The sequence below is a fragment of the Labrus bergylta genome, chromosome 9 (assembly GCF_963930695.1).
Source record: "Labrus bergylta chromosome 9, fLabBer1.1, whole genome shotgun sequence".
NCBI classification, from domain to species: Eukaryota; Metazoa; Chordata; class Actinopteri; order Labriformes; family Labridae; genus Labrus; species Labrus bergylta.
In genome coordinates this window covers 30,955,936-30,970,004 of record NC_089203.1, presented here as the reverse complement: position 1 = coordinate 30,970,004, position 14,069 = coordinate 30,955,936, and the positions used below count along the sequence as shown (strand labels likewise).

The 14,069-nt window shown below is 42.7% G+C and overlaps 1 protein-coding gene across 2 annotated transcripts in view; it reads left to right on the top strand.

Moving 5' to 3' along the window:
- Positions 1 to 7,609, top strand: part of LOC110006290 (NLR family CARD domain-containing protein 3-like) — a 13,755-nt gene extending 6,146 nt beyond the window's left edge. The window contains exons 5-11 of one of the 2 annotated variants that reach the window (XM_065958564.1): positions 8 to 203; positions 754 to 2,554; positions 3,740 to 3,913; positions 4,009 to 4,182; positions 4,290 to 4,460; positions 4,703 to 4,749; positions 5,588 to 7,609. In XM_065958564.1, the coding sequence (XP_065814636.1) occupies positions 8 to 203; positions 754 to 2,554; positions 3,740 to 3,913; positions 4,009 to 4,182; positions 4,290 to 4,460; positions 4,703 to 4,749; positions 5,588 to 6,186 (3,162 nt within the window). In that variant the 3' untranslated portion in view covers positions 6,187 to 7,609. The remainder of the gene's footprint in view (positions 1 to 7; positions 204 to 753; positions 2,555 to 3,739; positions 3,914 to 4,008; positions 4,183 to 4,289; positions 4,461 to 4,702; positions 4,750 to 5,587) is intronic. The other variant, XM_065958565.1, reaches the window with a different exon arrangement.
- The last annotated feature ends 6,460 nt before the right edge of the window (positions 7,610 to 14,069 follow it).

Sequence of the window (14,069 nt, the reverse complement as noted above, 5' to 3'; positions counted from 1 at the left end):
GTTCCAGGTTCTCCGGCAGGACATCATCAACTTTGTGGAGGAGGAGCTCAATAAGTTTCAGGAGGATCTGCGTCACCCAGAAATGTTTGAGAGTCCGAGGGGTGTCGAGGATGAAGGGATCAACAGAGAGGCATTTCGAGAGATCACAGTGGACTTCCTGAGGAGAATGAATGAGGATGTGCTGGCCGACCTGCTGCAGAGGAGTAAGAGGATTTCTGAAAAGATTTTACATGCTGGATTAATGATGTTTAGAGGTATAGGGAGAAGTGTTTCCTGCAGGAAATTCACCAGGAGGATTTCAATCAATTTGTTTTTTGTTTCTGAAACTGTAGTTAAGGCTGAGGGTGCATGTTGGTAAGGCGTCCGCCTCGACTGTAAAGTGCCGCGGGAAACGCTGGTATGAAACGTGTCACATGCCATTTTCAGATTGGGTTTCCACCAAAGAGCCGTAACTTAGCTCAACTGTCATCCCGTCTTTGTGTGTTCATATTGATTCTGTGACGGCGTGATATTGGTGGCCCAGTCTTTGAACTGTGATTTCACATTCACACCACTGTTAGTACCTGTGAAGACGGTACAGAGGGGGGGTCACTTCCGCAACATTCAGATTGAAGGTGAAGTGTCACAAGGACGTAAACATCGGTCTTGAAATGGCGATCTGAACAGGGTTGATGTTCGCTTTCTTCTGAAGAGTCTAACTGTCATATTCTTTATGAATAACTTATTGGTCTTATTTGTTGTTTCTTCATTCAGGTAGCCCTTCTTCAGTTTGCAAACAGAAACTCAAATCTAACCTGAAGGAGAAGTTCCAGTGTGTGTTTGAGGGGATTGCTAAAGCAGGAAACCCAACCCTTCTGAAGCAGATCTACACAGAGCTCTACATCACAGAGGGAGGGACTGGAGAGGTCAATGATGAACACGAGGTCAGACAGATTGAAACAGCATCCAGGAAACCAGACAGACCAGAAAAAACCATCAGACAAGAAGACATCTTTAAAGCCTCACCTGGAAGAGGTGAACCAATCAGAAGAGTGATGACAAAGGGAGTGGCTGGCATCGGGAAAACAGTCTTAACACAGAAGTTCACTCTGGACTGGGCTGAAGACAAAGCCAACCAGGACATACAGTTCACATTTCCATTCACTTTCAGAGAGCTGAATGTGCTGAAAGAGAAAAAGTTCAGCTTGGTGGAACTTGTTCATCATTTCTTTCCTGAAACCAAAGAAGCAGGAATCTGCAGGTTTGAAGAGTTCCAGGTTGTGTTCATCTTTGACGGTCTGGATGAGTGTCGACTTCCTCTGGACTTCCACAACACAAAAATCCTGACTGACGTTACCAAGTCCACCTCAGTGGATGTGCTGCTGACAAACGTCATCAGGGGGAACCTGCTTCCCTCTGCTCGCCTCTGGATAACCACACGACCTGCAGCAGCCAATCAGATCCCTTCAGGGTGTGTTGACATGGTGTCAGAGGTCAGAGGGTTCACTGACACACAGAAGGATGAGTACTTCAGGAAGAGATTCAGAGATGAGGATCAGGCCAACAGAATCATCTCCCACATCAAGACATCCCGAAGCCTCCACATCATGTGCCACATCCCAGTCTTCTGCTGGATCACTGCTACAGTTCTGGAGGATGTGCTGAAGACCAGAGAGGGAGGAGAGCTGCCCAAGACCCTGACTGAGATGTACATCCACTTCCTGGTGGTTCAGTCCAAACTGAAGAACATCAAGTATGATGGAGGAGCTGAGACAGATCCACACTGGAGTCCAGAGAGCAGGAAGATGATTGAGTCTCTGGGAAAACTGGCTTTTGAGCAGCTGCAGAAAGGAAACCTGATCTTCTATGACTCAGACCTGACAGAGTGTGGCATCGATATCAGAGCAGCCTCAGTGTACTCAGGAGTGTTCACACAGATCTTTAAAGAGGAGAGAGGACTGTACCAGGACAAGGTGTTCTGCTTCATCCATCTGAGTGTTCAGGAGTTTCTGGCTGCTCTTCATGTCCATCTGACCTTCATCAACTCTGGAGTCAATCTGATGTCAGAAGAGTTTTTGACCTCCCAGGAGTGTGACACAGGAAATGGAGAAACTTCAATGACACACTTCTACCAGAGTGCTGTTGACAAGTCCTTACAGAGTCCGAATGGACACCTGGACTTGTTCCTCCGCTTCCTCCTGGGCCTTTCAATGTCAACCAGTCAGACTCTCTTGCGAGGCCTTCTGACATCGACAGGAGGTTCACAGACCAATCAGGAAACAGTCGAGTACATCAAGAGGAAAATCAGTAAGAATCTGTCTGCAGAGAAAAGCATCAATCTGTTCCACTGTCTGAATGAACTGAATGATCGTTCTCTAGTGGAGGAGATCCAACAGTCCCTGAGATCAGGGCGTCTCTCCCCAGATAAACTGTCTCCTGCTGAGTGGTCAGCTCTGGTCTTCATCTTACTGTCATCACAAACCAATCTGACCGTGTTTGACCTGAAGAAATACTCTGCTTCAGAGGAGGCTCTTCTGAGGCTGCTGCCTGTGATCAAAGTCTCCCAGAAAGTTCTGTAAGTTTATTCATCTATAAATGATCTACTATTTTCAACAGAAAACAAACTAGTCTACCACTTGTGAAAAAACTCTCTCAGCATTAACGCGTTAATCCCGATGCGATCACGGTCAGAATTGAAAGCATCAATTTAAGTAAATCACATTTAACCTCAAGTTATTTTGTCCCTTCAGGCTCTCCGTAGATAGTGGTCCTCAGTGTCTCCCTGTAGTCTCAGTGATGTAAAAGAAGGACACTGCTGCATCTTTGAATGTTTCATTTCACTTTAACAAACTCTCAGACAGCTCAGCTGACGAGTCCAAAGTAATATCCACCTTATGACATCACACACTGACCTTATGACATCACACAGCCTGCCCGATTTATCGGTCAGTCGATAATATCGGCCAATATTAGCATGTCCAGTGACTATCAGTATCGGCTAATTTTATCTCCGATATGCACCGATATTACTCGATTTCTTCACCATTCAAATAGCATTTCATTTGAGTTTCATTGTATTACACTAGCAGTTCTCTGTCACCAGCAGAGGGCACTATCCAGTGTCGAGCGGTGATGCTCAGTTACTTTCCACCTGAGTGACCTTCTTGTCTTCATTATAAATCTTTTTAAAGTGTTTGATAACTGAGGGATCAACACATTAAATGTGTGTATCTATATCTACAGATCGAACAGATCTGAGAAAGATATCAGCTGATATATCCGTATCTGATTTTTTCTCTTCCTAATATCGGGCTCTAATTAGTATAAGTGACTGACTTTAAAATGCTCGACCATTGAACCTCTAGCTGGTGTGAACATTCAAACACACGGATCCAAGAGCCGTGGATTCATTTCTTGAGTACAAGCAAAAAGTGGATGTATGGATTTCATGTAGACTTAAAGAAAGATAAATAAAGCAGAGTACATTACCTAAGCATCCAGGAAGGCAACAGGGAATCTAAGCTTCACAGGATCAGGCTAAATCAGAACTTACAGCCATGAACAAACTGAATTTGCAGAGCAGTGGAAACATGGTTGCAGAGTGACAGCGGGTGACATGCCCACATGTAAGGATCACCTGTTTCTTATATTTGGTCATGACACTGAGTGACTCCACCTACTTCTCGCTCAGGGAAGCTGCAGGCTTGAGATTTATAACATATATATTTATAACTTGTTTTCATACTGTTTTTTCCCCCAGGCTGAGTAGCTGTAACCTGACAGAGAGAAGCTGTGAAGCTCTGTCCTCAGTCCTCAGCTCCAAGTCCTGCAGTCTGAGAGAGCTGGACCTGAACAACAACAACCTGCAGGATTCGGGAGTGCAGCTGCTTTCTGATGGACTGGAAAGCTCACATGGCAGACTGGAAACTCTTAGGTCGGGTTCTAGCTGTTTGAAAATGCTCAATCTGACATCTTTTTATGATTTCACATTGTATTAATTAGAATCTACCTGTGGATGTCTCCCTTCAGGCTGAGTCACTGTGGTCTGTCAAAGAAGAGCTGTGGAGCTCTGTCCTCAATCCTCCGCACACAGTCCTGCAGTCTGAGAGAGCTGGACCTGAGCAACAACAACCTGCAGGATTCAGGAGTGCAGCTGTTGTCTACAACACTACAGAGTCCACACTGCAGACTGGAAACTCTCAGGTCAACATTCATGGTCCCATTTCATTGATGGCACTTGCAGTAGTTATAGAGTCAGGATAATCTTTTCTATGGATGACCTCGCACATGTGATGTTTTTGTGTCTGCAGACTGTCAGGCTGTCTGATCACAGAGAAAGGCTGCAGATCTCTGGCCTCAGCTCTGACCTCAAACCCCTCCCATCTGAAGGAGCTGGACCTGAGCTACAATCATCCTGGAATCACAGGATTAACGCTGTTGACCGGTCTACAGGATTCACAATCAAAGCTGGACACTCTCAGGTATGATGAGATCTTTGTCTGTCTGGGTCACACACGAGCGTAAAACACTGAACTATGAGCGTTTAGTTTTAGAAGTTATGAGTAAAAATATAAACAAACATTATTATGATTATTAGAAAGGTACAGTTCATGCATGAGCACAAACACGGGCTAGTTGAATATATTTTATATGAGTGAGGTAATGTCCATGTTCTGTGGTCACAGAGGATGTGTTAATCTGCCCCCCCCCCCCTCTTTTTCAGGTTGGAGCCTGCTGGAGTCCAGTGGTTGACACCAGGTTTGATGAAGTGTGAGTGTTTTTTTTTAATATTTGTCACATATTCACAGCGTATTTCAAATGAGTCACTACAGCTGTTTGAATATTAAATGATTGTTAATAAACTTCCTGATTACATCACACTTACACTATAATCATTGACACTGGAGCCATAGCTTGGTATTATCTGCTGTGTTGTTGTTGTTCTGTCTCAACCCATCTCTCATCTATCCCACTTTCTCGGTTCATCCGGTCACGTCAGCTGCTTGTTCACCAATGAGCTCAGTTCGGCTCGACGTTTCTGCCGGTTGAGAAGAACGTGTTTCCTTACAACGCTGCAGAGCGCTCGCTCTTGGTGGATTGATGTTTGTACGGTCTAAAACCGGGGCCCGTTTCAAAAATGAGACACACCTCCAACCCCGATCCACTCACATTCAGGAGGAGTTATCAATCAGAACTCACCTCAAATAATACGAGACAACTGAAATCCACCTCTGTGGCAGGTTTTCTATTAAAAGTTGTGAACGCTCTGCCCTGATTTGTGAGCACAGAAAGCGTGAGCTGTGGTCGTGCGTCGTAACGATTCAGTCATACGGTATACGCCGGCCTTTACGCCTCTATCTCGGGTTTGAGTGACCTCCCTTTCTGGAGTCGGAAACGCAGAGCTTCCTTCACGTCAGGGGGAACAGACTCTGGGTCTACACTAATCCTGCTTTCTAACACCGACTGTCGCTCTTTTGAAATGTGTCTTGAAATTGCTTCTGTTATGGTTTGTGGCTACGTTAATGAAAATCCATTGATTGAGTCCGTCAGTAATCATCGATGATCATTTCATAACGCCATCTTTATCGTGTCTCGTTCTCTTCTTCAGATTCCTGTGAACTCACAATCGACACCAACACGGTAAACCACAGAATCCAACTGTCTGACAACAACAGGAAGGGGACACTTGTGGAGGGCTCTGTGTTATATCCTGATCATCCAGACAGATTTGACCCCACTGCGCTGCTGTGTAGAGAAGGTCTGACTGGGCGCTGTTACTGGGAGATTGAGTGGACAGGAGGAGTGTTTATATCAGTGAGTTACAGAGGAATCAGCAGGAAAGAAAACAATGAGTCTGGAAGAAACGATCAGTCCTGGAGTCTGAGCTGCCGTGATAATGAAGATGAAGTTGAATACTCTGTCCTTCACAATAACGTAGAGACGCCTATTACCCGCTCCTCCTCCCAGCTCTATTTCTCCTCACCCCCCTCAACCACGCACAGAGCAGCGGTGTATTTGGACCACACTGCTGGCTCTCTGTCCTTCTACAGCGTCTCCTCCGACACATTGATCCACCTCCACACCTTCAACACCACCTTCACTGAACCTCTCTATACTTGGTTTGGGTTTGGGTTCTGGCTCGGATATGAAGGTTCCTGTGTCTCTGTGTCGTCTGTAGAGGGAGAGTCTCCTTCTGTTCACTGCTGATCAGTATCACCCCATTCAAGGCTCTCCATAACCTCCGTCACCTCTGTACCTCTCTGATCTCCTTCATACCGACACACTGACCCTACTCTCCGGTCTTCCTCCTCCACGCCGCTCTCTGTTCCTCCTGCCCGCTTAACCTCCATCATGGACCCGCCGTCTCTGGAACTTTCTACCACCAACCCCCCATGACACAGACTTTATCTCGACTTTAGAATCCTGTCTCCAAACTCACCGATTTAGAATTCCCCCCGCAGGACTACCCATCGTTCCTGGGGGACATGGCCTTCTCCATTGCTGCTCCCACCCTCTGGAATTAACTCCCAAAAACCAGAGACCCCCTCCCTCACTCTCCACCTTCAAGAAATCCCTAAAAAAAAAAGAAACAACTCTCCTCTTCACCGCCATGTGATTGCTCTTAGTACATTCTTCTAGTTTTTACGCATGAATTGCAAGATGTTCCCCTATGTTTCCAAGGTATAGAAGACAGCAACGAACCAGGTTTGGGTCGGAGTTCTTGTAAGTTGGTTATAAATGTTAGTATAAAACAGCAGCCTCTCCCTGAGAGGGTGTATTTGATCTGTGGTAATAGAGCTTATAGCTGCATGCCATACAAAAATTTAAAAGGGACCTGTTATTTGGCCTACTTAGTTCCTATGATTAGAGAAGTAGAATCTAAAGAAATTGCTGCCCTGCATCCACCAATGGATAGACAGAAAAGATAAATATTTGGGTTTCAGGAAGCAGCAAGCATCCTTTTGCCATCATATGGTGTTTATGTGTCTCAGCAGGAAATTAAAGCATTATCTAAAGTATTGGAGAATCATCTTAACGCCTCTAGTAGAGCTATGTTAGCTGAACACAAAGAGCTTCAGGAGGTTAAAAACGTGGTAATGCAGAACAGAATGGCTCTTGATCTCCTCCTAGCTGCAAAAAGGGGAACCTGCAAAGTTATTGGTACTGAATGTTGTTCCTATATTTCTGATGCTACTACTGATGTTATGAATATGGTACACGACACTGCACAAGGGATAAGAGAACTGCATGAAAACCATGGGTTCAATTTGGGGATTTTAAAGGAATGTTGGGTTCCTGGGGTGCTGGTATTTCTAACCACTCTTGTGGTTACCTTAATGGCGATTCTATTTTTAGTAGTATGTCTGATAACTATAATTAAAGCCATTTTTCGACATGCTGTTAAACCTATTAGCCAGGCCTCTCAGGTTGTTATTGATAATAATATTGAACTCATACCATGTAAATTAGGGTTAAAGGTTTTGAATTTAAGGTTTGAATTTTTCTAGGTTTTGTTTCTATTTTGACAATCACATTTAATATTAAATGAATGTTATATTTTGAATGAAGATAAATTAATGGTGTATTTTGAATAAAATGCTATGTTGGTGTTGGGGTTTTATCAAGTCAACTGTGGTTATATTTTTTAATAATTAGATTTAATTATTAATAACATAAATAACAATATCATTAAACTATGTTTAATCAACTCTTGGGGCACCACCCTGGAATCAGGGAAATATAACCAAAATATCACTCAAATCAGTCTCAAATTAGTTACTTAATTACTAATATTATTAATAATTAATAACTATATTTAATAAATTGAAGGCGTGAAATCCGTACACAAAGCCCTCGCACCCAGCTTATATCACAATGCAAATACACCAGTAATCACAAACAACTGCTCTCTTAAATTATAACAGAATTTATTTAAACAAAGCAACATCAATCCAAAATTTAATCAAACAAATAACTTACAAACTAATCTAAGCAAACAAACATTATCAAGGAAGGCTTGTGGAAAAGGAGTAAGAATGGAGTTGTGTGTGTGTGTGTGTGGATGAGAGAGAGAGAGGGGGGGCGAGAGAGGGGGGAGATTGCGTCGTTCTACGTGGTCGCTCTTCCGATGGCGCACACCTAACAAAGACCTGGCGTGGTCTATTGTCTAAAGAGGCCGAGTTCGGCCCTGCACGATCTGTGTCTCTGAGACGTCTGGATGACTGCGAGTGTACAGAAATCTATGTGTGAGTCTGCAGCCTACGTGTGTACTGGCGTGGTGGTGGAGTTAGTCTCCAGATGTGCGTCTACACAGGAATATGTGTGTGTGTGTGTGTGCGTGCGTGCGTGCGTGCGTGCGTGCGTGCGTGCGTGCGTGCGTGCGTGTGTGTGTTAGATGCGTGCCTGAAGAGGCCGGATCACAGTTCGAATCCCGCGCCACAACTCGGAGTAATTCCCTTCATTCACAGAAACAAACCAATGGCCGAATTCAAGTTAATACGGCTTACACTGGCCTTTCTGATCAGAAGAGTAATACCCGGTTATAAAGCTGTTACGATAAACACATACAGGACGCAGCGGTCCGAAACAGGAACAACAAGAGTTTTAAACAGGTAAAACTCAGGACGCGGCGGTCCAACAAAGAGAAAAATTACAGTTCTCACATCAATCAAACAATTGTTAAAAACACTCTCTAAAGCTAATTCTGCCCAGACCTAATTAAGCCTCACTTGTGAATCGCTTTGCCCGTGATTGGTGAAGGAAAAGAGTCCGGCATTGGAACAGATCTCCCGTCCGTCCTGGTGCAGAGGCGTTTGATGGCGGCGAGGGTCCCTTACGGCAAGAGCGGCTTCGATATGTTCTCCGTCGAGTGGAAAGATGCCCGTTGATGTCCTTTTGTTGCAGGACGGAATAAGATTCAGATTCAGAAAACTTTATTTATCCCAGAAGGGCAATTCCATTTCACAACCTACCAAGCCATTGAAAAACGCAAAGACAACATAAAAGGAAACAAACACATCACCACAGCATTCAAGCAGTTACATTCACATGTCAGTAACAACAATTCAACAGACGAATAGGTCGTCAAGTGAGAAAGCCAGCGCTATCAATCTACAATTTCCTAATACAATGACAGACTTGTTCAGCATTCAACAGCCTGATAGCTGAAGGGATTAAAGAGTTGGAGTATCTATTTGTCCTCCTTGGAGGGGCAAAATAGCGCCGTCCAGAGGGCATTAAAGAAAACTCGGATGAGACAACATGTTCAGGTTGGTTTATGATCCCTTTGGCTTTCTGGACCACACGCTCCTTCCACAGGGAGCTCAAGTCTTTCAGCTGGACTCCAAAAATCTTAGAGCAGACTTTTACGATGTGGTTCAAACTGTTCTTGTCCTTCACAGACAACCCATTGAACCAACAGATAAAAGAAAATGTTAAAAGACTTTCTATAAAAGAATGATAAAAGCTACATAAAATGCTTCGTGAAACACTAAAAGAGTTCAGCCTCTGCATCAAATGAATTCTCTGTTGGCCTCTTTTCACGATTGACTCTGTGTTTTCAGAGAACTTAAATTCAGAGTCGAACACTGTCCCAAGGTATTTATATGAGTCCACTATTTCAACCTCTCCACCATGGATAATGCTAGATTCAGGGTGACAACAGTTCTTAAAAATCTATGACCAATTCCTTGGTTTTCAGGACATTAAGATCCAGGAAGTTGTCATCGCACCACTTAACAAAAGTTGGTAGAGCACTGCCATGGCCTGATTCTGAGCCCTGAAGGAGGGACAGCAGAACAGTGTCATCTGAGAACTTTACCAGATAACTGCTCTCTTGTGATGTTCTGCAGCTACCTGTGTACATGATAAAAAGCAGGGGGGACAGGACACAGCCCTGAGGGGTACCAGTGTTTGACATAATTATTTTTGACATTTGACCATTCACGAAAACCTGCTGAACTCTGTCTGTTAAAAAGTTTAAGAGCAACATTAAAATCTGACCAGGAAGTTTAAAGTGAGAGGATAGTCTCTCAATTAAAATATGAGGCTGCATTTTATTAAAAGCTGAGGAAAAGTCAGCGAATAAAAGTCTGGCATGGGATTTAGGTTTTTTCAGGTGTTTGTACACAGTGGCTAAAATGAAAACCTTGGCGTAGTCCACACCTTTGCCAGCTTGATAAGCAAACTAAAGTGGATCAAGTTGACCATTTATTAATGAGACAACTTCTGCTTTTAGGATTTTATCAAATGTTTTCATAACAAGTGAAGTAAGAGCGACTGGTCTAAAATCATTCAAATCCTTAGGTTTAGCTGCCTTAGGCACAGGGATAATTGTGGATGTTTTCCAGATGGGGGGTATCCGGCTACACTCAGCGCACATCTGAAAAAGTTTTGTGAATACATCGCTGAGTTGGTCAGCACAGTGAAGCAATGTGCGCCCACGGATGGCGTCAGGGCCAGCAGCTTTTTTTGTATTAACTCCCTTCAGTAGAGTTGTGACAGTTCCCTGAGAGATCACAAAGTCATTCTGAAGAACAAGAGATTCTCTTACTATTGAAATATCATCCAAGAAATCAGACCTTTCCCAGCGAGAAAAAAATGAATTAAAAACATCAGCATCATCCACACCATCTAAACAGATAGGAGGCTTAGTCCCACAGGTGGACTGGTTAATTGATGCCATGGATTTTATTCCTTTCCAGGCTGCTCTGAGGTCACCACCACTGAACTGATCCTCAATTAGATTTTTATACTTAAGTTTTGCCTTCCTTATTTCCTTGTCCCTCCTTTTCTTCACACGTAGGTGTGATGTATTGCAGGGGATTCTGGGATTAAGAGTCCTTTAGGTCTCTTTGTGATCCCATTGAATAACTTAAATGAGGCTTCTCACAGAGATGCAGGCCCAAGTCCATTGTTTGCCTGTCTTAAGCCTGAATGGCCAAACATTGGTAATTAATGTAAAAAAAAAAAAAAAAAAAGACTGGAATCGACGTGGGACAAACAACTTGTTTGAACAAAAGCACTGAAAAGCACTGAAATGAGCGTGCAGCATGTTTTGGAAGATGGTGCTTACGGGGCAACTTGCAGGTCGAAGCCTCCAGTGAACATAAAGTTCAAGAAAATACATGAATTAGTTCTCCGCAGAGACTTCTGGAATCACTTTTGAATGTTTGCGTTCATCACCTCTCGCTGTGAGGAGCATGTGTGAACAACCAGGTCAGGTCAGTCCTCCTGAAATGTTCTAGATATTTTCAGGGGAGCAAACGTCTAAAGTGTTTGAGATGACATCACGTTAGCAGATGTGTTCTCTTGATGAAAGTGCGACCTTGAAAGTTGGTTTCGGCAGGAAGCGGCTCCCTCCTCTTTCCAGTCCTGCGTACCGCCACTGAATCTGTAAGAGGTACTCAGGACTGGACCGCCCCGGCCTCATGTCCCCCCTTGGTTTAATAAATACAGTAAATAATCTGACCTGCAGGTTGCCCTTTAAGTTCTCGTGTTCACTTTGTCTTTGAGATCGAGATTTAGTTTCGCTCTCAGCGGGAACGTTTACCGCCTTCTCTCAGAACACGAGATAATTCATCGAGATGATCATGATCTCAGTCGGCGTGTGGTCAGAAAAAAAGAGGTGTTCATGTAATTTGATATTAAACCTCGGTGTTTTGGCCTCGATATCAAAGAGCATTAACTGTTTGACCCCCAAGAGGCGTTTGTCTGAAAGTAACTGAGTGCTAAAGTTACTTAGATCAGTGGTTCTCAAACTTTTTAGACTGCGTACCACCTCCGAAAATATTTGGCTCTCCAAGTACCACCATTATGGTAGACGTTAAAATACACTGTAGGCCTATTTCTACACACATTTTATGCAGGAGGTTATTTATTATTGACTGTTGGCAGCCACACTATAGGCTTACTAAGGGCTAGAGCTAGAATTGGCAATTAAACTCCACACAACACTGACATTTACCCAAATCAAAAAAAAAGTGCAGCACAATAAAAATGACAACTTTATATCAACAACCTGTTTGAGAATATTTAGTCTCCAGTGTTTCCCACACAAAGACGATACCGATACGATAAAACACTGTATATTGTATCTTAATTTCATTCTGAAATATGTGTCATTCAGTGCAGCAGCAGTACAGATGGAGCAGTGTGTAAGACTGGTCATTAAAATGGCAATCTTATCCAAATTTTGCATTGTGTAAAGTGTCAGTCTGTGGCTATTTTTCTGAAATTAATGAAAATATGAGTACACAAGGCAGTTGTATCTTTGGTTGAAGTGATACAATTACTACTTTATATACCTTATTATTATATACCATATTTTTCTCACAGCATGTTACTTTTTGAAGATAGATGTAATATAATACTTGTACCAATGTTTTAGTTATGATAAAGTCTAGTCAAGTTGCTATGAGAAAAATATTTTGAAGGGTCAACATTTAGTATCTCCTGGACTTTTGCAAGTCATTACTTTTTCTTATCACTAGACCTCCAATTTGTCTTGTTTTTAGTTTAGAATCTTTTGTGCACATATAGGCACACCAGACACGGATTTCATCAAAATAACTTTGTAATAAATGTCTTGTCTCTTTCTTTTATCAGGTTGTTCAGAAGGAGGAAGCTGAAACGGCGCTTGAGAGATGTACAATGGCCGTGTATGTCCTCAAGGAAGAGGAGGATCCTCTCCAGCCACCACATGACATTGGGATTGTTATTGAAGGTGTGCAGGTCCTCAGTTGAGTTGCCATCAGTCCCACATGCCTGTGCCATGTTGTTTGGCCTCATCTATGCTCTTAACTTCAGCTATCCAAGTGACCTCTCTGGAACTTCTCTCATTGAGCCAGGTTGTGGATGAAATGGAAGGAGGGGTAATAAAATAATAATAATAATAATGATAGCTTTATTTATATAGCACCTTTAAAAACAAATGTTTACAAAGTGCTGTGACAGACAAAGCAAATACAGCAACACAACAACAGAACAGAGATCAACAGAGAGGGCAAAATTATAAAAATGTAAATAACAGGAATAAGATTCAACAGGCAGGTATGAAGAGGCAGTTCAATACAATGAAGGAAAATTAGTTTAAAATCAACCAGGAGAGAACAAAATGAAAATAGAGGGAGAGTGGGAGGACATCACAGGCTGTAAACACAGAATGAAGATAAAAAGAAGGGATAAACAGGACATCGGTTAAATGAATAAACAACAGAGAGATGAAGAGTTAAACGATAAAAGGAGTAGGAATTTTAAAAAGACTAAGAGCAGTAAAATGAATACAGGAAGGGATACATTGAAAGGCTAAAACATTTAAAGAAGAGAAAGATAAAAAGTGAGTTTTAAGAAGTGATTTAAAAGATGCCACTGACTCTGCCCGCCTTATCTCCTCGGGCAGGTTGTTCCAAAGTCGAGGGGCTCTGAATGGAAAAGATGCTGCCGGCCGAATACTTGGAGATACGCGCTGAATGAGGAGAGAAGGAGAGTGTTCATTAACACTGTTTCTACGGTAACAAAGACTTCTCTAGAGGGTTTTCTTAACTTCTTCTATCATGCTCGCAGAAAAGCCCAAATTAATCAATAATCTCACTAGATTTAAATCAATACTCAATACTCACTTTCTGTAGGCTTCAAAAGAGTTCATGAGAGTTTAAAGTATGACAGGAATGAGCAAAATAAGTCCATATGTTTCCAACACATAGACTACACCTGGGCAGGTCATCCTGGTATACTTGTAGCCGCCCTATTTATGCATTCTTTTTTTCTATCTGTACAAGTTGACCATTTCAGATTGATAAACTATCTCCAGCATCGCTCTGCACTCCTTACGTCCATGAACCTTCTGATCAGAGAGACATTCTACAATTCAATTATCATCCAAAGCAACGTACATCAGAGAGTAAGAACAACACAAGCAAGGATCTAGAAAAAAGGGAACAATGTGAGTAAGAGCAAACGATCAGCTTTGAGTCTGATTGGACACACAGGTGCTGACAGGAAGTGACCAGAGGCAAAGCACAACATTGAGGGCAGTTCTTGAGAGCTCTAATCAGTATAGAAACCATCTTATAAGTCGTCGTTATCAAACA